At 41.3% G+C, this 24,009-nt stretch overlaps 1 protein-coding gene across 3 annotated transcripts in view; it reads right to left on the reverse strand.

Moving 5' to 3' along the window:
* Window positions 1–24,009, reverse strand: part of EXT1 (exostosin glycosyltransferase 1) — a 263,571-nt gene that overhangs the window by 5,216 nt on the left and 234,346 nt on the right. For 2 of the 3 annotated variants that reach the window (XR_004987724.2, XM_036436831.2), the window contains exons 4-8: window positions 19,753–19,872; window positions 11,975–12,107; window positions 9,172–9,290; window positions 7,933–8,028; window positions 4,491–4,580 (exon numbers count right to left, since the gene is read on the reverse strand). Coding sequence is in view for 2 of the 3 variants with exons in the window: in XM_036436831.2 (XP_036292724.1) it covers window positions 4,491–4,580; window positions 7,933–8,028; window positions 9,172–9,290; window positions 11,975–12,107; window positions 19,753–19,872 (558 nt within the window). In the remaining variant the exon portion in view is untranslated. The remainder of the gene's footprint in view (window positions 1–4,490; window positions 4,581–7,932; window positions 8,029–9,171; window positions 9,291–11,974; window positions 12,108–19,752; window positions 19,873–24,009) is intronic. The other variant, XM_036436832.2, reaches the window with a different exon arrangement.

Here is a 24,009-nt window from a genome sequence, read left to right on the forward strand (position 1 = left end):
ATAATCTGCTCGAGCTGCAAGGGGCAGAGCCAGGTTTCAGATTTAGTGTGTACTGTTTTCACAGCCTCTCTTTTAGCTCCGTTGCTACGGCGCTGAAAGCAATTTCTCTCTTATACATGCTGCACATCCCCCCGACAATTGCTCTACGTCTTCTTGATAAGCAATGAAGAGGAAGATTTCATTCACTCCACCAACAATTCAAGTCTCAGCACAGTGACCTCCCAGAGGTTCAAGATACCCAAAAGGTCAAAGCAACCCTATTTTGGTGAGCCACTGAATAAACAAACTAAGCATGCGATACCTACACATTCAGCTAGAAAAAGGGATGGAATACTGATATGCATGCTATACAACATGGACAAACCTCAAAACATGATGCTGAGTGATAGGAGCCACACGCAAAAGGCCACCTAGTACATGATTACATTTACATGAATGGGCAGGATATGCTAATACATAGAGACTGAAAACAGACTGGTGGTTCCTAAGTTTAGGGAGTGGGTCTGGTTAATGGGAATGGAGTTTCCTTTTTGGGCCATGAACATGTTAAGACAGAGGTAATGACTACTCGGCTTATAAATGTATCACATGACATTAACTATACACTTTAAAATGGTCAGTTCTATGTTATGCGAATTTTACCTCAACTAAAAGAAGAGACAAAGCAAATAAGCCTAGATCACTATTTCCCAAGTTTTTATCATATGCATTCCTAGGCCACACGTTAGATGAGTTACTTAATATTTTTCTTTCAACTGCCTGTTCTTTTTTTGTTGTTTGCTTGTTTTTCCTCATTAGTCTCATCCTAGATAAAGATGTCAGTGAAATTCTAGGTTTGACCACTGGCCACATTACTTTCTAACAAGCATTAAAGTAAATACTGTATATGGGTTACGTTAAATACAGGTTTGCCAGGAATCATGTAAAACTAATGTGCACTAACCACTTTTTGGGTAACACTGGCCTGGGTGATTGTAGGGTCTCTTTTAACTCTGAATTTTGGGAGGCTTAATTAGAAGCCATCATTTAAAAAAAAAAAAAAAATTATTTATTTATTTATTTTTTTAAGAGAGAGAGATAGGGAGGGGGTGAGAAAAAGAAAAAAGAGAAACATCCGTGTGAGAGTGGAACATCCAATAGCTGCCTCCTGCATGCCCACTGCCAGGGATGTAGCCTGCAGTCCAGTCAGGTGCCTTGATGGGGGAATGAAAGGGGCGACTTTTTGGTGCATGGGATGGCACTCAACCAACTGAGTCACATCGGCTAAGACAGAAGTCATTGTTTTTGTAAGCAGCCATAAATTCAAGTTTTTATAAAATTGAGTTTGGTGTCCTAACTCCAGATAAGAAAACCTTAACAACATAGCTTTCCCCCCCAACATTAAGAATGCTTGGTGGGGCATGGGTCATCTCCAAGTTAAAAGACAGCAAGGGAATGGACAGTAAGTGCCAGAAAACTGAAATCAGGTTGTGATCATCTGCATATCCTTACTGGCATTCAAATGCTAATGGTGCGGACTGATGGGACAGTGTATTATTCAGCCTTCTGCAAGGGTGGGCCTGGCTGTCAGTACTCCAGGGTTTCCCATTGTTCTTGAAAAGGAAACACACACTGGAAACTACTAGAGAACCCGATGGGGTGTTCTCATCACACGGATTTCTTGCTATCTCAGAGCCGTTTCAAGTCATTTCAAAGGAGCTCAAAAGTAAATTCAGATAAAACTATGATTCTGGTGATAGTTCTGCTTTCATGCAGATCATTAACACATCAAAGAAGGCAAAGGTCAGCTCCTGGCCTTTTCTCTTAAAAAAACCAACATCTGTTTTCTTTTGAGAATTTGCAGCAATCCCAATAAATGTAAATAACTATAAACCAACTACATCTAATACCCTTTAAAGGAGGCTGTTTAAAAACCTCTCCTTAATACCACAGAGAGACATTTAAACAAGCTAAGAATCCTTAGAGAAGAAATAAAACGAACCAATAGCTACTCACCTGAAAAGAGAGAAAAAAGAAACCCTGTCAAGGACCATTTTGGGCAACACAACCACTCCCCTGAACGCCCGGCTACCGTAAACCAGACCGCCAGCCTCTTAACGTTTGCGTATCATTTTCAACCCACGTTGACTTCTAATTACTTCACATACAACACATGTTCCTCCCCGTGTGCACCCAGAGGCTGGGACCGCTCTTCTTTGAAAAGAAATTCACTAGCACGTGGCGACATCATAGCCCCTGAAAGTTATTCCACCTTGCGGTGGGGAAAACAAATCCTAGAGGGAGACGAATTGCCTTGTGCCCAGGGAAGGAGGGCTGGTGATACATCCATTCTTCAGGAAATAGGATAAGGGTTTAGGGCACTGGTCGGCAAACTGCGGCTCTCGAACCACATGTGGCTCTTTGGCCCCTTGAGTGTGGCTCTTTTACAAAATACCACGGCCTGGGTGAGTCTATTTTGAAGAAGTGGCGTTAGAAGAAGTTTAAGTTTAAAAAATTTGGCTCTCCAAAGAAGTTTCAATGGTTGTACTGTTGATATTGTATTTAGCTCTTTTGACTGATGAGTTTGCCAACCACTGGTTTAGGGGTATGCTGTCATTGTCTTGACCATATATTCCACCATGGCCATGGGATGCTTCTCTGTTCCCTCTCTCAGACCCACTCTCTTCTCTTCTTGCCACTCTCTGTACCCTGATGCGGGAACCCTGTGGACAGCACAGCCTGGTCTTTCTGCTGGCTGGTGGCTGACAGGGTTAGGTCAGGGGGAGCCATCGGCAGAAAAGCGAAGGTGAGACAGAGAGAAAGGTCAGGGTATTGCTTCCCTGTGCCCTCCCAGCTTTGGCACTGAAGTTCAGGCAGTTGCCATATCCCTCCATGACTGTAGGGCAGCCTCTTCCAATTCCATCTCTAGGGGACTCTGGAAACACCATCCTCTTCCCCGGCTCCTCCAAGTCCAGGGGCCGGAGCTGTTTCTATTCTTGTTACTCTCCAGGCACCTCACTATCGCTTATGGAGCCCTTTTAAACCCCCCCCCCCCCCCCTCTCTAAATCATCCTAAATCCCTCCATTGGAACCACCTGATTGGAATTGTTTGCTGCCAAGATTCTGATGGCTACAGGCAGGAACTGTGTAATCAAAGCTCCTGGCATGCAGACCAGAACAAAGAAATCCCTCAACAAACACTTGTGGAATGAATGTACTCCTGGAATGCCAGCTTCCCTGGCAGGAGGCAGCAAGCGGAGTGGTCCGCACCCCGTATTCCATAGCTGTCTGCCCCTTGGAATATTAGGATTTGCTTCTCCTCCTCACTCTTTCTCCTGCTGATGTTCACACAACACAGTCGGCTGTGAGTTCACACCTTCATCTGCTCAGCACGCACCCCTCCAGTCATTCATTCACTGAGTATCTACAAAGCTTCAGCTACATAGGAAGCACTTTACAAAGGTGAGGCCCAGGGTATTTTGTCCTGGGGCTATGTAGGCTGACATTGCATGTAACGTTTGTTCTACTCAATTTGATGGAAATTGGAAGTGCCCATGGAATTTCAAGAAAGCGGCACTAACCGGTAGCTTAGGCTGACCCCGAGTCCTGGCCATGGGGGCAACAGGCCACGGGAATCAGCCTGGAGTCCGGGAAAGTACATGCTGGGAGGTGTCCTTGTTTAAATGGAAAGAAAAACGATTATGAATAAAAAAGGAAAAAAGAAAGGGAGGAGGGAAAGGGATAAGTAGCTATATCTCCACACTTTTTAGCGGCCACCATTAATGATGTATTTCCGATCGCCTACAGTTTTATATAACTGCCTTTGGTCCCCTGCATGGTTTAAAAAGTAAGGTTTCAGAGATCAATACTCATTCGAGGGGTAAAAATTGCTTTTCTACCATATCTGTCTTTCCCCCGCTCTCTCTCCTCCTCACGCATTCTCCGTGCAGTCTTATTTTTGGCACACATGCCTGACTGTCTGAAACAGCAGGGATCTCCTTCTCGGCCTTCAAGCGAAACCGTGTGCTCTTATGTGGGTGAAAGAAAATGAGCACTTGAAACCAGGACAGAAAGGCTGCCTTTAGAACGCACAGGAGTGTTCCCTAACAGAGGCAATGCACGCCCACACGGCAATAAGGTAACTGGGACAGGAGCAGGCTGCTTGCTCCGGACAGAGAGGCTGCACAGTGATGCTACGCGGGTGCCTCCCATCGGTGCTTCTCTGCACCTGCCAGTGGCTGTGCTGTTTAAAAACAGAAAAGGAGGGCTAGTAGGAGGGGAGAGGTGAGGTACAGCCATGCAAATGAGGAGCCAATTAGCAGAGAAAACAAAGGGGAAGATGCCTCCTCAGGGTGCCTGGGGGGCAAGGTGTGCACAGGAACTGGGTTGATTAAAACCAGCTTTGCAGGAACTCATGAAACATAGTTCTGATCTGGCCAGAGCACAGGAGGAAGAAGCGCTGGCACCTCGAGGTTTGGGGTAACTGCCCGAAAAGCCCACTGCCAGCTTACCTCCGTGGTAGAGAGCACGGTGTCCTCGTCAAGGCTGAGCACTGCGTCGGTGACGATGTTGTCGTAGGGCAGGAAACGGCTGCTCATGACCTGGGAGGAAGCAGAAGAGAAGGAATTAGGAAAACGAGAAGTAACTTTTGAATTCCGTTTTTCAGGACAGTTCGTCCATCCTCAACCTTTAGAAAGACCATTTTAGCCCTGCTGGTGTGGCTCAGTGGTGGAGTGTCAACCTACGAACCAGGAGATCAGTTGGATGGTTCGGTTCCTGGTTAGGGTACATATCTAGATAGGTTGCTGCCTCCATCCCCAGTGTGGGGTATGCAGGAGGCAGCCAATCAATGATTCTCTCTCATCATTGATGTTTCTATCTCGCTTTCCCTTCCTCTTTGAAACCAATAAATTAACATTTATTGAACATTCTAGCACTACCTTGTTTCCCTGAAAATAAGACAGTGTCTTATATTAATTTTTTTCCCCAAAGTTGCACTAGGTCTTATTTTCAGGGGATGTCTTATCTTTCCATGCGCTAAGTCTTATTTTCGGAGGATGTCTTATTTTCAGGGAAACACGGTATGTCATCCCTCCATGTTGAAGATTCCCATTTCTGCTCTAATGTTCATACGGCAATCTCACATTCACCGCCTTCCCCTGCAAGTTAGAGCAACAGTTCTGACATCCTCTCTGAACTCACACTTGGAAACCCAACAAGAAAAGACACACCTGCCGTCAGCTCTCAAGGCACAAAAGACACAGAATGAAGCAACTGGACATGGGAGACAGAGAGAAAAGGCAGATACCTAACCTGGCTGCCAAGAGAGTATTCTCCACAAATCTGAGGACCCACTCCCCACCCCAAAGATGCCTAAGCAATGTTTACACCGAGAACCAGCTCATCCAGGAGCCTGGACCTGGGCTCACATGCCTGGGAAGCTACGGGCAGCCTATTACCTTGAAGGATGGGAAGAGCCCACTGTAGCCTGTCTCTGGGAGCCCTAGGGATGTACTTGCAGCATAAATGGCTTCAGAGTCTGCTCCTACACATCTGTCAGCTGGGTCAAGTTTTGTCCCCCACCCCACCTTTCTCAGGCTTTCAAAATAACAAAATAAAATAAAATAAAATAAAATAAAATAAAATAAAATAAAATAAAATATCAGTTAGCAGCCCCCCACACAGTGCTCAGAAACTGCAGCCTGAAGCAGTTCTCTGGATGCTGTTTACATCCACTGACGAACGCAAAAACTATTAGCTGCCAGCTGACCTTTCCCTTGTTAGCCTACAGGGGAGCACTGCAGAGACAAGGCTGATCTATCAATTCAAAACTTGCCAAAGCGACGAATGCATCAATTTTAAACTTAAGGCTAGGCATGGGAGTTTAGATGGGGAAGGGCCAATCACTGGCTTTAAAAGGATCCAGTTCCTTTTTCTGCACCTGCTTCATCAACAGAGGTTAAGAGCCCCTAAGCCAGTGGTTCTCAACCTTCCTAATGCCTCAACCCTTTAATACAGTTCCTCATGTTGTGGTGACCCCCAACCATAAAATTATTTTCTTTGCTACTTCATGACTGTAATTTTGCTACTGTTATGAATCGTAATGTAAATAGGTGTGTTTTCCAATGGTCTTAGGCGACCCTGCTAGTGGTTCTCAACCTGTGGGTGCCTAAGCCAACCACTTCCAAACTCTATTGTAGAAACCAGAGGCTCTCTTTCAAATACCTGACCTCAGCTCCCTTCCAAAAATTGAATGGATTAGCATCAAAGGAACCCACATACAAAGTCAATCTTCGGGAAATCAGTGTTCCTCATTAGGTCATTTAAGAAATATTTAGCTACCACATGCCAGCCCAGACCCTTCTAGAATGAACAAACATGGCTCGGAAATGAACAAGACTCTGGAAATTTATTGTCTGGTGGGGAGCATACTAGTAGATGTTTGTAAGTAATTATACAAAGCACAGTTGTGCACCTACTATGTGCCTCCACACTTCTAGGTCCATTTATATATATAAGTATCCTATCACTTGATCCTTTTTGCTACCCTGTTTGTTAGGTGTTAAGATTCTTTCCATTTACTAAAGGAAGGTTGATCACAGAAAATTAAATAACTTGGGTCACACACAGTAAGGGTCACACACAGTAAGTCTGACACTAGAGCCATGATGACTAAAGTCAATGTGTCACCAACCTCACAGATAAGATCTACCTACCAGAAGGCAACCTGCAGAAGCTAGAGAAATAAGAACTCGAGGCTGGCTTCCAATAATAGAAGACATTTCTAAAAGAAGGCAGCAAGTGAACAGGGGCTTAGAAAATGGATGGGGAGTTTGACCACAGACATGAGGAATTAAGAGGGGTGGCCAAGACTTACAGCCCATGGGAAAGACAAAAATTAGAGGTAGGATGGGACACAGATCAAATTTGGTCAAAGGACATCCAGAGACAGGTACAGTTCATAGGGAAAAGCAATGAGAGAGAACCAGATTATAATTGGCCTCAAATGTTCATTTAAAGCATTAGCAAATAGATTCCCTTAAGGGCCATGAGAAGATTAAGAAGATCATGGGCACAGACAACAGTATGGTGATTGACAGAAGGAGTGGGGAGTGGGGGAGGTAGAAGAAGCTAAAGAAGGGATAAATGGTGATGGAAGGAAACTTGACTTGAGGTGGTAAACACACAATACAGCATACAGATTGTATTCTAGAATTGCATAGCTAAAAGTAAATATTTTTATTAACCAATATCAACTCAATGATTTCAATTAAAAAAAAAAGAATAATTCAGTTCTAGGCAAAATGATTTGGAGAATGGAAGCAGAGGGTGAAGGGGGGCAGCTAGGCAGCACTCAAGGGAGTCTCTGATGGAGGCACCAAAACAAAATTAAGGTGAAAATGTCCTCTTTAAGATAAATGTGAGGAAGAAGCACAAGAAAGACACAACTAACTCAGAGTCATCAGCTAAGCTAACCCTGTGCATCAGCAGCCCCATCTTCATCCTCTTCATTCATAGACAGATTACTATTGCTAGGCCCTGGATCCATTTAATCCTAAGAAGTATGTGTTGTTGTTCTTAGAATATGAAGCAGAGAAAAAAGTATGCACAGGGCCACATAGATCTTAAGGCAGTGGTCGGCAAGCTGTGGCTCCCGAGCCACATGCGGCCGCTCTGTTGACTAATGAGTTTGCCGACCACTGGGATAGGGGTTTAGTCACAAGGAACAACAACAGCCTGTAATTACTGGAATCGAGAGTCTAAAAGGCATTAGTAGTGGGGACCCAGGATTCACTAATTCGAAAGCCTATGACTGTGCATGCTGAGGACGCCCCGAGGCAGGTACAGTTTTAGGAGCTGGGGGAAGACATCTAGGGCCAACACCCAAAAGCACCCCTCGGGAAAACACAGATTCTGTGGTGGTTCCACATTCAGGCCCCCTTCCAGTCCTACCTTGCTTTCTCCTTCAATGACGATGACAGGCACGGTAGTGGCAGGCCAGCGGTGTTTGGCTGGTAGGGGTTTGTCACAATTCCATAGAACTATGATCTGAAAGAAATAGGGGGTCATTAGATGGCTCAACATTTCTTCTTCTTCTTCTTCTTCTTCTTCTTCTTCTTCTTCTTCTTCTTCTTCGAGAGAGAGAGAGAGAGAGAGAGAGAGAGAGAGAGAAACAGAGACAGAGAGAGAGAGAGAGGAGATCCAAGCAAGGCAGAACAGATTTTAAAGTGAGTGCAGTCCCTCACCAACTTCAGAGCCTTGTCACTTCATCAACTAAAGAGAGGACAGGAAGAACAGCTAAAACTGTTACGTCCAGGGGTCTGCAGGAAGTTGGATCGGAAAGAAGTAATATCAGGGTTGCTGGGTCTTAATAAATATGTTTTGTTTTCCTAAATTCTCATATGTTAGGAGAGATGAGAGGGATAGATAATGACACTGATCAAATTAAATGAAAATGGGACATCTGCTCTGAACTTGCACTATACCAGGCAGTGTGGGAGAAAGAAAAGACTTCAAGATAGAACTCATGTTTTTGATTTTCCAGAATGGCTGCCGATTTTATGGGACTTAATTATTTCTAATACATGTGTTTGGTTCAAAAATGGATATTTCAAAATTATTTTAATTCTTTCCTGGCTTGTAAACCTTCTTCTATAAGCTAATGTACACATGAGAAAAACCACCGTTAATAACAGCAGACAGGAGAGATGCTGATTTGTCAAATACTGCTACTACAGATCGAATCTTATGCTCCCAATGTCCCCATTAGTCATGGCTACTGTGACAGAAAAGCTGACGCCTCCTGGACCAACAAGTCTGTTCCTTCTGTGGAAACTTAGTTTTCTGCGTTCTCCCGGTGGCACCTTTGATGTTACTTTATCACCATGACATTTAAAAACAAAATAATGTGCTTCACATTCTTTTAAAAATGTGTTGTTGTATGTATTTTTTTTGGGGGGGGGTCCCTTACCCCGGTGCAAAGATTATTTTGCAACCCACCTTTTACCTGTGTCCGATTTCACTCGCAAGAACCTCTACGTTGATGGAAAGGGCATAACAAGGCAAACAGGCATGATGAATGGAAGGGGAGGAGCAGGACGTGACATTCCGTGAGTCCCAGGGAGCTAAGCTGGTCAGGACTGGGAGGCTCTAGTCCACGAGGCAGGAGCAGGAGAGGTGGACCCCACTCACCTGGGCACAGTACTGGGATTTGGCTGCGGCCATGAGCAGTTTCAACACTGGCTGGGACTGAGAGACCAGGGGCGTCACTGCATGGATGACTGCGGTGAATTTGGAGGGGGGCTTCAGACCTGAAACGGAAAGGGGAGAGGAGCCTAATGAAGCGCTGAAAACAAGACATGGGAAATTATTCCTCCTTGCTCCGCTGCCTCGCCCTGGAGCTAATGTTCCCTTCCGGCATATTTTCCTTTGCCTCCTCGGTCCTGACAGAACGAAAACAAGGTGAAGAGCTGTGCTTCCCTGCTGCCCGAGTCCAGCGGCCTCGCTCATTTACAGCTCGCTGTCCATTTCCAGCCTCTTCCGTTGATATCTTGACCTCCCTTGGGGGTGCACCTTTGATCTTCCTTCTGCTTTGTAGGCACCCTGAGTCGAATGGCACACATGCTCAACTCAAGAAAGGGTCTACTCTAGTCACATCTTAATATGGGCTTAAGTAAATGTGCTCTTTCTCCCAGGGAATTTGCATGTGTCTTATCCGTAATTATGTAGTTAGGGTTTTTTTGTTTTTGTTTTTTTGCCTGATCAATACCATTTCAAATATTAACTAGCAAATGGTAAAGATTAAAAGAACAGCATCCAGAGCCTGGCTAAGGTTTGAATGCCACTTCCTGGTGGTGGGATCTTGGCAACATTACAGAACCCTCCATGCTTCCACAGCTGTGAAATGGGATTGATAATAACAGCACACATATGGGGGGGTGCTGAGATTTCAGTTCAGTGAGTTAACACATGCAGAGCACTGAGGACAGGACCTAGCGAATAATCAGTGATCCATCTCCGGTAGCTGCTGTAAGCACCATCACCTCTATCATCATTCTCATGGATTGGGAGCCTCTACACTCCCAAGAATCTCACATGTGTAGCAGTGACGTACTGAGAGAAAAAGGTGCGTGACCCAGACCTCAGCCAGCTGTGTGCTCTGAAAACCTCCAGTTGGAAGGGATCAGAGAGACAAAACTGCCACCAAAGAGAAAGAGGTGGGATGCCCCCTAATGAGTTTTTCCGTAAGAACCCGCTAAGAAATTGGAGACCACTGAAAAGGTGTTGTAAAACTTCACCAGTTTAGATCCACTTATTTTGCATTTTAGTAGCTTAAATGTCAATAAAAGAGTGTGGATATGTTCAAGAATGCTTTATATGGGATAAAGGTAAGAATCAGACTTTGTATATTAGAGGATTATACAAATGTTTGTAGAGCAAATGATATCATCCAATGAGTACTTTAATTTCATGCTAGAAAGAAGCTAACTTCCCTACTATCAAGATATACACTCCAGGTTTGCCAAGGAAGGAAAATAAATACGATGGAGGGGTTTGCTTTTTAACAGCAGCGAGGAAAAGACTCCACTTTTTACTTTTATCACTAATAGTTTAAGGGGCATCCTTTACACCACATGTGTCAAACACAAGGCCCGTGGGCCAAATCCGTCCCGCCAGGCCTTGCAATGTGGCCCGCACCGCGCTGTCATCACTGCACTCCGCTGCGTTTCCATCACAATGACAGTTTATGACTGTTCAGTAAACCATTCGGCCCTCGATTTAGGCTGGATTTTAGATTTTGGCCCCTTCTCTGATTGAGTTCGACACCCCTACTTTACACACTTCTAATGTGCTAACTCCAAATGAAGCTATGAATGCTCTGTAAGAAATATGTAGAAATTTTACCATATATTCCTTAATCTGAAAATCACTAAATTCTAAACATATTCCTCAGTGTGGACCACTCACTGGTTTTGATATGGTCTCCATAACATGTGTGGTTTGGACTCAAGGGTTCTTTGTCACTGGTCGATACATAAGGCCACACATTTGTATAAGTTCCTTCTTATCAGCTAATATGCACAACTCAAAAAAAGGAAGGTATTAGAGAGCATCAGCACTGGGTAAAACTAGGAGACTTATGCCCTCTTACTTCAAAAGATGCTTTTCTAACCCAGGTTTCTCAAATTTGAAACTGTGAATGATGGGAAATGTCCAAGATATTACTCACACAAGAATGACTGGGGCTCCACATACATACTATATCCATGACCATAACAGTAATAATTTGTAGACATTTGTCCATCCTCCCATTTCCTTTTGCCCCATTAATGTTACACCAAAAGCTGCTTGAGGACAGAGATTTTATCTCATTGGACTTTTTATTTCTATCCCCTAGCACTGCATGAACATAGCACATAAGAGGAGCACATTAAATGGTGAATGAGGGATGACATTTCTCCCTTGTCAGATATTCTTAAATCTTTCCCCTTTCCCTTTGTTCAATCAGTTTTTCTTTGGTATGAGACAGAGAAGTTGAAATTGTAAATAAATAAATAAATAAAATACTGGGGTGAGATCTTCTAGCTCCATTTTATATATGATGAGACTTAAGATTGTAGCTAACCCATTGTCATGGGTTTAAGTAAATGTGCTCTTTCTCCCAGGGAATTTGCATGTGTCTTATCCGTAATTATGCGTAATTTGGGAAACCTATTTCTCAAAAAGAAAAGACTCTACTAAATATAAAGTGTTAAAGTGTAACTGCTCAGATAAGAAAGGTGTTTTTTAATTTTTTTTTTTTTTTCATTTGTAATGCTCTGCAGGATTTATCGTTCTTGACCTTGATACATCATTTATGACGGGGCTTGATCAGCAAGCTCCAATGCAGGCGGTTAGGGAGAGCCAGATGTAGAATAGAAAAATCAAGGAGCCTTGATTCTGGACAACAGTTGGAGGCTATATCAGGGTAGCTCCCTGGAAGGAACCCACTTACCTAAATTAGCATAGTAGTAAGGAAAATCTCCCAGGTAAGATGAATACTGTGGTAGGACGAACAATCCTCCAGGATGTTTGTTCCATATTAAACTGTTACGTGATATGTGCTTGAATATTCTGTCCTGAATAATCTAGAAAACAAAAACACAGCACCTGGTGAGGATGAGACCCTGGCGGTATCTGATAAGGACCGTGCTAAATGCCACTGGAGGGATGAAGACACTCAACTAGTGACTCTACCCTACAATTCTCCACTGATAAAGAGCGTCTGAAATACAGAGAGAGAGAGGGAGGAAGGGAGGGAGGAAGGGAGGGAGGGAAGGAAGGAAGGAGAGGGAGAGGGAGAGGGAGAGGGAGAGAGAGAGAGAGAGAGAGAGAGAGAGAGAGAGAGAGGGAGAGGGAGAGAGAGAGAGAGAGAGGGAGAGGGAGGGAGAGAGGGAGGGAGGGAGGGAGTCAGAGAGAGGGAGAGAGAACACAATGGGAGAAAGAGAGAGAAAGATGAATTATGGCTGATCAAATTTCCTAACTAAACTGAAGTTTTACCACAAATACTATAGAGTCTTTCTAGAATAAGAAATCCATGCTCATTTCAAATCACGGAGCATGGAATGTTTTCCTTGGCGATGGAGCATCTAACAGTGGGTCTGTGTCCACACCTGGAATATTTGCTCCCTGTGCACAGGGATGTCAACACAGATCATATGAAGACATAGCTAAAAGCATATGGAAGGTATGACACATTCTAGAAGCTGTGGAGGTTTCATGGTCTTTGGCTTTAATTCAGGAGGCAGATTTATTTGCTTGTCCTCTTTCATTTTCCTTTCAACATCAACTGTTGAACTTTGGGGGTACTGGTGAACTGAAGTTTTCCTATATCTCATCTCAAAAAGTAGGGAGTTAACAATTATTTCAAACATCCGACATAATAGGACAAGGGCTGTGGCATATGAAGACTAATAATAGCCAAGCTAGTTCATTAGTTTCTCTGGACTTCGGGACCTTGCAGATCATTAAATTCTACATTTAGAGTCAAGCATTCTCCCATCCCGGATCATTTGTCAGATGAATGTGATTAATCCGCTTTACAGATTTCTCTCTGTGACTTTCAAACTCTTGTAATTATACCAACCCCTCATTAAGATATGATTTGGCAAATAATTAACTCGATATAGAATTTCATGTTTTCAGCAATGTTTTATTTTTTCCACTTAAGAAGAAAAAGAAAAAACCTGCCATATGTCTCAAGAGATTTCAAATGGAAATCATCATTTTCCAGCTCCCCATTTAATGCAATGTGATTTTAAGTGCAGACCATTTTAAATGGAGTTTTATTATTTGTAAGGTTATTAACACCCTCATTTCATCCCACATGGTGAGTGGATAAGTAATAAAGTGAGCTACATTTATCTTTGCAAACCTTATCATGTTTATATTTCTTAATGAGAAAGAAAAAAAGGGAGCAGAGAGGAAATTTAGAAGAACTCAAATATCTTAGTTCAATGACTTCTGCATTTTCTCTTTCCCTCAGATTAAAATTGCTAATTTTATATGGCTGGGTAAAGGTTTCTAATGTGGTGGTGACTTTAGAAACCTAACTAAAATATTAATGTTTGCTCTTTGTGGTATAGCAGAGATATGCTAAAATGCTGTTGTCTAGGCACTAATTATGAGAAAATATCGTGGTTGTGAGGGTTTTTACATGCCTGGCAATCTCAATTTGTAAACCACTTATTCCAGATTTTTTAAAATTACTTGCCCAAATACACTTTCCATTTAGTTTCTTTTAAAGTTTTGCCTTTTTTCCCTTTTTGCTTTCCAAATTTATGTACTTTCCAGCATGTGGTCACTTAAACAAGTTTGGATATTGAGACACAGAGCAAATGGAGAATAGAAAGGATCATAAATCTGACCTATATATACATGACATGGAATCAGAGATTGCAAAATGGATCATCACTCACTTCAGCTCTCTGGATGGTATGATTCTCATTGTTATAAATTTTTTCCTTTGGTTGATTGTCACAACACTGTTATCTTTTTAATTCAAGGATATACAATAAGTTATAGTACTTCTAAAATACCAATAAGCATATTATATTTTCTTCAATGGCTCTGGACTGGAAGCTATCAACAAAGGTATGAAAGCAATAACAAATGTTCAATTTAACCTGGGTCAAGCAATTGGCCATCTTTATGTGTCACTTTGCTCACTTGTAAAAAAAAACAACACACAACAACAATAAAATATCATACTAATTATAACTCCTCAGAATCATTAGGAAAAGCTGCATGAGTATTAATACTTAAGACTTGATTTTTTTTTACCATTAATAAAAAAAATCTCATTCCTGTGTTCATTTTCTAGGCATAGGTTTTTCCATTTTACACAGTTATAATACTATATATAGATATTATGTATTATAGATGTTTCCTCATATTACTAATGGTATTCATGGTTTACTTTTTCTAAATGAGATACAACAGTGTGATTTTTTCTATACAAAGCAATGAACACATTTATGAATTAAAATTTTCTACATTTAGGATTAATTCTTTAAGACTTTGTTAAGAGGTATGAATACTGTTAAGGCTGTTCATATAATTGGCAAATGTCTTTCTGAAAGTTTTAGAACAACTTGCCTTCTCAAAAGTTTGAAAGAATATGGGTCACATATACACACACATAATACAGTATTTTTTAAATTACAATCCCAAATGGCACCCCAAGAAGAATAATATTTCCTATTAATGTGAATTCAAAGGGAAGAATGACAGGCTCCTTATTTTTCTTTTATCCTGTGCCATTAAAAAATAAGAAGAAGAAGAAGAAAAGGACTACTGATTATAGGTTATAGTCATTCCGTGGGGTCCTGACTTGGTTTTCTGACCAATGCAATATTACCTAATACCCACGGTGTCACCATATGTCACCTCACTCCAAGCCAAAGCAATCTCCTATTTCCATTATCCCATTGATTTTAAAATTTCATCTTATAATAGCATAAGCAAGGCTATGGTTTAAATGTGCATGGTTAGGTAACTGAAGAGAAAATTAGAGAATGAAGACTTCATAAAACTCCACAAAAAATGTGGTTTTCAAGCTGCTGTTGGCTATGTTCACATATTATTATCATCTCATACACTTTTCTTTTGCTCACCCTGGTTCTGACGGGGCTCCTACGGTTCAATCCTCTGTGCCAGGTTTACAATTGTGCAGGATTCTGACAAATCATGAAACCCAGGAAAGAACACTGTTTTGACAGTATTTTATGACTGCCCCCAACATTACATGTCACTGCACACACACACACAAAAACTTGGCTCCAAAAAGCTGAACTCTTATTAAATAGCTCCTTAATTCCAAAAATGCAGAATAAGGAAACTTCAGTGACAATGGAAATACAATACTAAGTTGAATTCCAAATAGGACAGAGTGCAGCACCATAGAATGTAGTAACAACTTGAACCTGGCATTGGAGAGGAGAATGAGGTGTCCTGTTTTCAATTGTGTCTAAGCACTACCTACATCTCTAAGTCTCATAGCCTCCAAACCTAAGTAATCCCCTTCTCAAGGTCTAGAATACAGCAGGCAAGGAAGAAGGAGTATAACTGTAGAACAAACTGAAGCCAGGGATCCTTAAATGTCTATTGTCTATGGATAATTCTGAATTATCTTCAAGCCTTAAGAACTCCATCAGGGACCAAATGACGTGTATTATCTATATTCTAAGCCAAGTTGGCAGTTTTGATATGCATTACTTAAGTCATTCTTACAAACATATTGAATTTGTTTATTTGTGTATGTGGATGGAATTTTCTGCCAGTTTCTCTGCTTTTCTGTTTACATTGGGTTGTGGGTTATCTGAGTTTTGAATTAAAACAAGAAACTGGATGGTACCGCTCATGCAATTTGGTTAAAGGGTCAAGTTGTTACAATCTAATCTCAAGACTGCAGATGGAGATGTGACAGCTGCTATAAATTCAAGTGAAGTATATGGTTTGCAGTGTTTCCAAAACAACTGTGTCACTAAAGAACTTATGGCTTACATCCAAGGAGAAGAAGGCATTTTCCAGGCACAGAGATGAACACAGCTTGACATAAGTTCCTATTCTGATGAATATCACACATTCAACTGTTATTATGGGATAATTGAGCCCTGCTAACTTAATAGGCAAGAGACCAGATCTATGCAATAAACCATACTCAAAGAAGTATAATTAATGAGATACCATCTTTTATCTGGCAAATTAGCAAAAGTCTGTGTGTGTGTGTGTGTGTGTGTGTGTGTTTCAATTAGGGCTGACAAGCGTGCAGTAATACAGGGTCTTCCCCAGACAGCTTGTGATCTAAATCAGGGGTAGGAAACATTCAGCCCAAAATCATTTGGTCTGGCCCTGCCAAGGCATTAGGGGTGAGTTAATTAAATGTTTAACCAAATATCGCAGGCTAATTTTTAAGTCGATAATATTTTTCTGGCCTGGGAATGATATAAATATCCAAATGGCCCTTGGTAGAAAAGGTCCCCCACCCCTGGTCTGGACCGAAGAGTAATTTGGCAATACATATCATAGCCTTAGAAATGCCTAACTCTTTGGTTGAGTAATCCCACTTCAAGAACTCCATACTAAAGAAACAGAGATGTAGTTATGATATATGTAGAATATCATTGCTTGAATATATTCCAATCTATAAAAAAATAATTAGAAATAGTATAAATAGTGAACAATAGCAGATTGGGTAAATAAATACAGGCTCACACTATAGGTGACATTCAGAGTGAAAAAGAAAATAAAGAGAGAACATGTGGTCTGGGTGTGTTAGAGTGGACAACTAATAGGGGAAAATTAAAAAGCTAGAAATAGACCCAAGATGCCTAAAAGTAGCATGTGAGAATACTAACAAAATATATTGTGATAACTACACAACTATTTGTCAAAAAAAAAAAAAAAAAAAAAAGGACTAGCCTTTTCAACACAAATCATACATAAAAGTAAATTGTATTAAATAGCTAAGTGTAAAAACTTAACCATGAAACTACTGGAAGAACATAAGTGACTCTGTATGTGTATATAAATAGAATTGTGGTCAACAACTTCTTTCTAACCATAGCAAATGGAAAAGTCAAGAATGAAAAGATTGTCGAATCATAAAAAAAATAGAAAGGCGTACCAGAAATTGGGGAAAGATAATTGCAATAAAACAGTCAAAGGGTTAATATTTTTAATTAATAAGGCCTTAAAAATCAATGAGAAAAAGTGGGACAACATTGTGGCCATTTCTATTTCTTTCTTTATGAGTTTCCTGAGCAAGAAATATCTGAAAAATATTCATCCTAAGAAATATACATTAAGAAAGTAATCATCATTTTTAAAGATATAATGCCCAATATTGGTGAAAGTGATAAAAATTAAAGGTCAAAACAAATCCTCTCATATAAGCTGGGGAGATTATAAAATAGTGCAATTCTATTATAGAAAAATTGAGAATTCACATTAGAAAGCTTAACATTTGGCATATTCTTTAAACCAGGTTTTTAAATTCAGAGAATTTATCCTAAGGAATTAATCTTCACCCTGCCCAGCAAGTCTGTGCTAAGGCTATGCACTTTAATGATGAATATAATAATAAAAAGCCAAAAACAATGGTAATATCTTCATATTGGGGATTCATTGAAGAAACTGAGTGATATCATGGAGTATTATATAGTCACTAAAATAATTATAGAATAATCTAATAATATGAGAAAATATTAACAATAGATTATTAAGCTGAAAAAATATTATAAAGTACAGAAAGACACATTTTTAAATTAAAAATGACAACATATTTATAAATTTACATAGAAAAAAACTAATATATGTATTCATATGTCAATAGAGATTTTGCATGAGTAGATTCATTTTTATTCTTTATTTTCCATTATTTTCTAAAATAAACATTCACTTCTTTGATTAAAAAAAAAAAGCATCTTATTCCAAAATGAAAAAGAAAATATGATATTCAACTTTCCTTATTCCTAGGAAGGGTCCTGTGTGAAGGACAGGATCAAAGAAAAGAATATTACATATTCAAATCTGCTACTGTGAACAGAAAAGATGTAGTACATTTTAATTGAAGGGAGTGCTTTGGAGGCATAAGAGAAATTGGCTTGCAATAAGGAAGGCATTTAAAAATATATTTAAAAAATATATATTTTATTGATTTTTCACAGAGAGGAAGAGAGAGGGATAGAGAGTTAGAAACATCGATGAGAGAGAATCATTAATCAGCTGCCTCTTGCACAACCCACTGGGGATGTGCCCACAACCAAGGTACATGCCCTTGACTGGAATCGAACCTGGGATCTTTCAGTCCACAGGCCGATGTTCTATCCACTGAGCCAAACTGGTTTCGGCTTAAAAATATTTTAAAAAATATATTTTATTAATTTCAGAGAGGGAGAGAGAGATAGAAAAATAATGATGAGAAAGAATCATTGATTGGTTGTCTCCTGCATGCCTCTACTGGGGATATCAAGCCTGCAACCCCAGGCATGCACCGACTAGAAATCAAACCATGGTCAGCATTCAATTACTGAGCCACATCGGCTGGGCAAGGAAGCCTTCTGAAGCCATTCTGTCCCTAACAGCTTCATGGGTGAACCTGGGACCTAAACAGCCTTTTCTACCTAGTTTTAGGATGACATCATTCATGGGAGGACAGTGACCAAAGCATGCCCCCAGGTGAGAGCAGGGGCCCAGGCTAGGCAAATAAATGCCCTGCTGTGCCGGGGGCAGACCCAGCATGGGCTCTGATACCAACGAGGGTAAGAAGATAGTGATGTGGACAAATCAGGGTGACTTCAGCTTTCCTGTTTCTCAGACATCTCAGTGTGTGCTCCATAGAGCTGCTTTTAGAGCAGTAATCACTTTTCCAAAGTAAATACTCCAAAAGTAGGGCTACCAATGCCCACCTTATTCTGCAGACACCTCCAAATCACCTCCAGGCTGTGCTGCACCCCAGCACCTCCGCCCCCCTTCCTACGAGCCTGTAGTCAGGAGTGTGCAGTTTCCCAAATCTTTTCTTAGCTCTTTGTGCTACTTTGGTGTAGCCTCAGGCCTCTCTACCTGCTCTACTTCCAAAGGTTTTAATCATCCCCATGCTTCCTTTTCCTTTCTTCCTCTTGCCTTAAAAAAAGCAACTCGAAGATAGGCACCCATCTGCCTGCAAGATTTTCTGCTTTCATAATGTTTAACGCTTTCTGAACCAGGCGGGTGCCATCCCGAGTTTATTCGCAACACATCTTTGCAACATTGATGATGGTTGGGCTGTATATGTCTTGAGAATTAATTGTGTTGTGTCCCGATGCCATTGGGACCATGGCAGCTGGGAAATCATTCATATTTTTAGAATGGTCGGAGATTTCCCCCAACTTGGTCACTATGTGTTCTCTAAAAGGGCTACAGATCTCTGTCTTGAAAGGATGCCAGTAAGTCTGAATGGCAGGAAGACAGTCATTAGCCCCATATCCCTGAAATGAGGAGAGACAGAGCCGATCTCTGTGTCAGGAGTGTAATTCTGCTCATTTCAGATTTCCCCTGAGTCTGTCAGAAATGGAGTCGTCTGCTTGCGTATGGCAGAGCAGGTGAGAAAAGAGTTAACTGTCATCATCCAAGCACAGAAATTTCGGTTTTGCCCCCATTTGATCAAAAGCACATCACCAACAGCAAAACAGAAGGCCAAGAGAAGTGTATAAAGGGCCGTTATTCATCAGAGAGCCAAGTGGTCCCACTTACCTCTAGTGTAGTTAATACAATCTTCTCAACTGAAGAAAAATAAGCCTCCCACAAGAATTGTGTCTGCTGTCTAAGTGCTAGGATTTTATCCTGATGAATAGACCTGATTGTAGAAGGAATCTGTAACACAAGGTGAACACATAATAACTGTAAGTGGAAAACAATGTGATGCCATTGGATCGAGTAACCCACTTGGGCTTTTCAGTCTTTATAGCATTCAGTGTCTAGCATATATCACATGTGTCAAACACAAGGCCCGCGGGCCAAATCCGTCCCGCCAGGCCTTGCAATGTGGCCCGCACCGCGCTGTCATCACTGCACTCTGCTGCGTTTCCATCACAATGACAGTTTATGACTGTTCAGTAAACCATTCGGCCCGCGATTTAGGCTGGATTTTAGATTTTGGCCCCTTCTCTGATTGAGTTCGACACCCATAATATAGATCTACCAAACATCGCCAACCTCCAGGTTAAAATGCCCTGAAAGGGTGTCAGGTACAAAACAGCACGTACTGGGCATCAGCTCTAATAAGCACCTTGAATGAATGGAAGTTACAGTTCTCCTCTAAGACTCAGAAGCAGGTTATCAGCTGTGTAGGATGTTCTTACAGGAGCAGTCACTGTGTTCTCCTCTGGGTCCCACAGATCCGTGATCTTGCACGTGGACAACCAAACTTTACAGAGAAGGAGCTACAGGCCTTGGTTCACACCCCAAACCCTTTTTAAGATATGCCATGCCAGGGAAATAAATTATCTACTCAAGGGCTTTTTTGTGTGTGGGATTTGTTTTTTCAATCTTTATTGTTGAAAGTATTACATATGTTCCTTTTTCCCCCATTGACCTCTTTTTAAAATATATATATATTTTTATTGATTTCAGAAAGAAAAGGAGAGGGAGAGATAGAAACATCAATGTTGATTCTTTCCTGCACACCCCGAAATGGGGATCGAGCCCCTAAGCAACTGGGATATGTGCCCTGACAAGGAATTGAGCCATGACCTCCTGGTTTCCATAGGTCTACAATCAACCACTGAGTCATGAGTGGTACTCAAGGACTTTTTAGGGTATGTCTCTGAGCCTCTCCAATGAACCTGAAGTTGGGATTAGTCAATTCTATGTGCACAGGCCCCTAACCTCACTCTGAGAGCTGCTCTGCTCCTCAGACCTCTTTTTGGCTCCAGGACTTACCCCAATTCAACCCACGCTACCCAACCTCATGTATGTTTAATCATCACTGCTCTCTACCACACGGCACAATTTTAAAGGAGAGAGCTATGTCCTGTCCATACTGCCGCACGTTAAGGCAGAAGAGTGGCTTTTAGGGAGGAGTTATTTAAGAAATACTGTAAGAGTTGAATTGAACATGGCCATCTGCAGCCATGAGAGGGATATCACCATTTTTACCAGTAGTGCAGTTCATGGGTAAGCACAGGGACACATAAGTTAGTGGAATTCTTGTCTCTACCATTGATTAGCTATGCTTCTTGGGACAAGTTACTTGATCTCTCATTTATAAAATGGAGATAGAGTAGTGACATCAGTAGGTTGTAACTGAGATCATGTCAGTGCTTAGCACAGGGCCCAGAACATGGAAGCTTAATTAACAGTGTATAGTTACTACTGATGTGACCTTTGTTGACATAAGGGTGATGATCTTCAAAGCTGGACTGACTGCTTAGTGTCTACCTGTGAACTTGCTTGAGTCTGGAGTTCTATCTTGAGTTTCTGGAGAGTTTCTTGGGCTGGCTTGCTATCTGCACATAGTGTGAGATTTCTTTCCTTTATGGTGTCTATACCCTTTGCAGGGGTAGGGAACCTTTTTTTCTGCCAAGGACCATTGGATATTAATAACATCACACTCAAGGGTCATACGAAATTACCATCTTAAAAATTAGCCAGCTCTACTGGGTCCAACGTTTCATTAGCTCACCCCTAATGCCTCAGCAGGGCCAGACTAAATGATTTTGTGGGACTTATAAGGCCCGCAGGCCAGATGTTCTCCACCGGTCTTAGAGGCAATTCCTTGTGATTAGGAAGTGCCCTTTTGTGTTCACCTCTTTCTGCATGCTTGCTTGCCTAATGCTTGACTAATCAGCCAGACACGAGGGCCCAGGCTAAAGCAGAAATGCTCTGATTGCTGCCTTAATAAGTTACCCATGGCATTGCGACTAAGACTACCTCGAAGTTTCCACTGGAGGGGAAGGTGGGAGCACTGCTTTTAAAAGAAGCAGTACAACTGCTTCATGACAAGAACAGATGGATGGGCTGTTAGGGCCACATCCAAAAGAGGATAGCAAATTTGTGCCCCCAAATGTGTATCTGGGTCCCTTACACTGCAGAAGCATGGAGGCAGCAGGTAAAGGAGAAACTGACAGACAAGTATTAGCCCGAAACCAGAGCTCCAGGTGAGATGGAAGGTACATATCCTTGGAGAAAGTAGGAAAACCATTCATATCATGAATCCTTGACAAGTCAAAGCAAATTTTTTTTATTTACTTGCTGAGGAATTACCTAGATTGCCAAGGAAAGACATGAGAAAATTTACCCTGCTGAATTTTCATAATCAGTCTCTCTTCGAAATGTCAGGGGTATTTTTAAGAGTCATATAGACTGACTTCACTGTTTCATCATGGTCATGAGGAACCAGTCCATTAGAAAAATGTCGAGCGCTATTGCTATGTGGTCTCAAGGAAACTGGATCGACTGTAGTAACAATGGGAGAAAAGGAATGTTATGGAATAACCTACCAATACACTCCCTTCTTATATAAGCCACATCTTGATGTTCCTACATCAAGTGAAATATATTCTACTTGTTTCTATGCACAACAAAATTATCTGACTACGTCTGCAAAGTGTTCCGGAAGATAATTCCAAATTGACTGGAAAAAAAACAAACAAACAAAAAAAAAAACAAGTTCTACATTTTAATGGCATTTGGCTATTGGTTATTAATCTGCTTGTCCTGAGAAGCAGGTGTGGAAAAGTGGCAAATGAATTCCAATTTGGCCAGATTGTTTTGGAAGCTGCAGAACTCAAAGTCTTAATAAAAGGTCATGTATGGTAACAAAGCTCATGGGAGCTACCAAAATAGATATAGAAAAGAGACACTGAGCTCTCTTGGTGACAGGATGACGAGAACATATGCAATAAAAACATCCAAGCTGTTCTAAAACAGAAAAAGAAAAATTGTAGCATAACAAAAACATTTCCCGGAGCAGACATTTGGGCTTGTTGCCAACTCTTTAAAACCACTGGCAACGACAGTGCAGTCATTGTTCAATATGGAGGCAGCTGTGTGAAGACAGAACGCATATGAGAGGGGAAATGTCAGCATGTTCGGGTGGGCGTGGAATGAAAAACACAATCTTCAGGATCAAGCCAAAAAGTTGTTTCAGAAGGTGAAGTACGTACATCAGCGTTGGTGAAATGGTAGGAAATGGACAACCACAATTGAGTATCCTACACTGTTCTCCATGCCTAAGACAAACTCCCAATTTATTCACATCAAATTCATGGAATGCTGACACATAAATGGGGAAATTATGGCTCATGTTTTTTACTCCCTTTGTTTCCCAAATTTCCTTTAATAAACATGCATTATTTTTCAAAATCATAAAAGAAAAGCGTACCAAGAAAAAACAGCCATATTATCACTTTTGGTTAGTTTTTCATGAGTAATTAATTATCTTAATTGTTATATATATATATATATATATATATATATATATATATATATATATATAGTGTGTATATAATTTTTAGAGAGGAAGGGAAAGGAAGAGATAGAAACATCAATGATGACAAAGTATTATTGATCGGCTGTCTCCTCCACACCCCACACTGGGGATCAAGCCTGGAACCTGGGCATGTTCCAAGACTGGGAGTCAAACCGTGACCTCCTGATTCACATGTCGACGCTCAACCACTGAGCCACGCCGGCTGGCATCATGAGTAAATGTTTTAGACACGCACCATCTCTGTGCGTGAGAAGGACACTCCCTGCTGGACCATGAATGCCTCTTTCATTGAGGCCACCCAGGTCACATAGAATCGGACAGAAGGAATGCTTTGGAAGCAGGGTTTAGCTTGCCTAATCCATAGCCCTCTCACTTATAAATATTTCACCTGCTACTTTTGGGAGAGTACTGCTTCACTTCACCAGGAGTCAGCAGACTGGCTAGCAGTATCTAAGTAGGGTCAATGACAGAGTTAGACACTCAATTTTCTGGATATCAAAAATGCAAGGATATTTTAA

Source organism: Pipistrellus kuhlii, unplaced genomic scaffold (assembly GCF_014108245.1).
Source record: "Pipistrellus kuhlii isolate mPipKuh1 unplaced genomic scaffold, mPipKuh1.p scaffold_m20_p_14, whole genome shotgun sequence".
NCBI lineage: Eukaryota > Metazoa > Chordata > Mammalia > Chiroptera > Vespertilionidae > Pipistrellus > Pipistrellus kuhlii.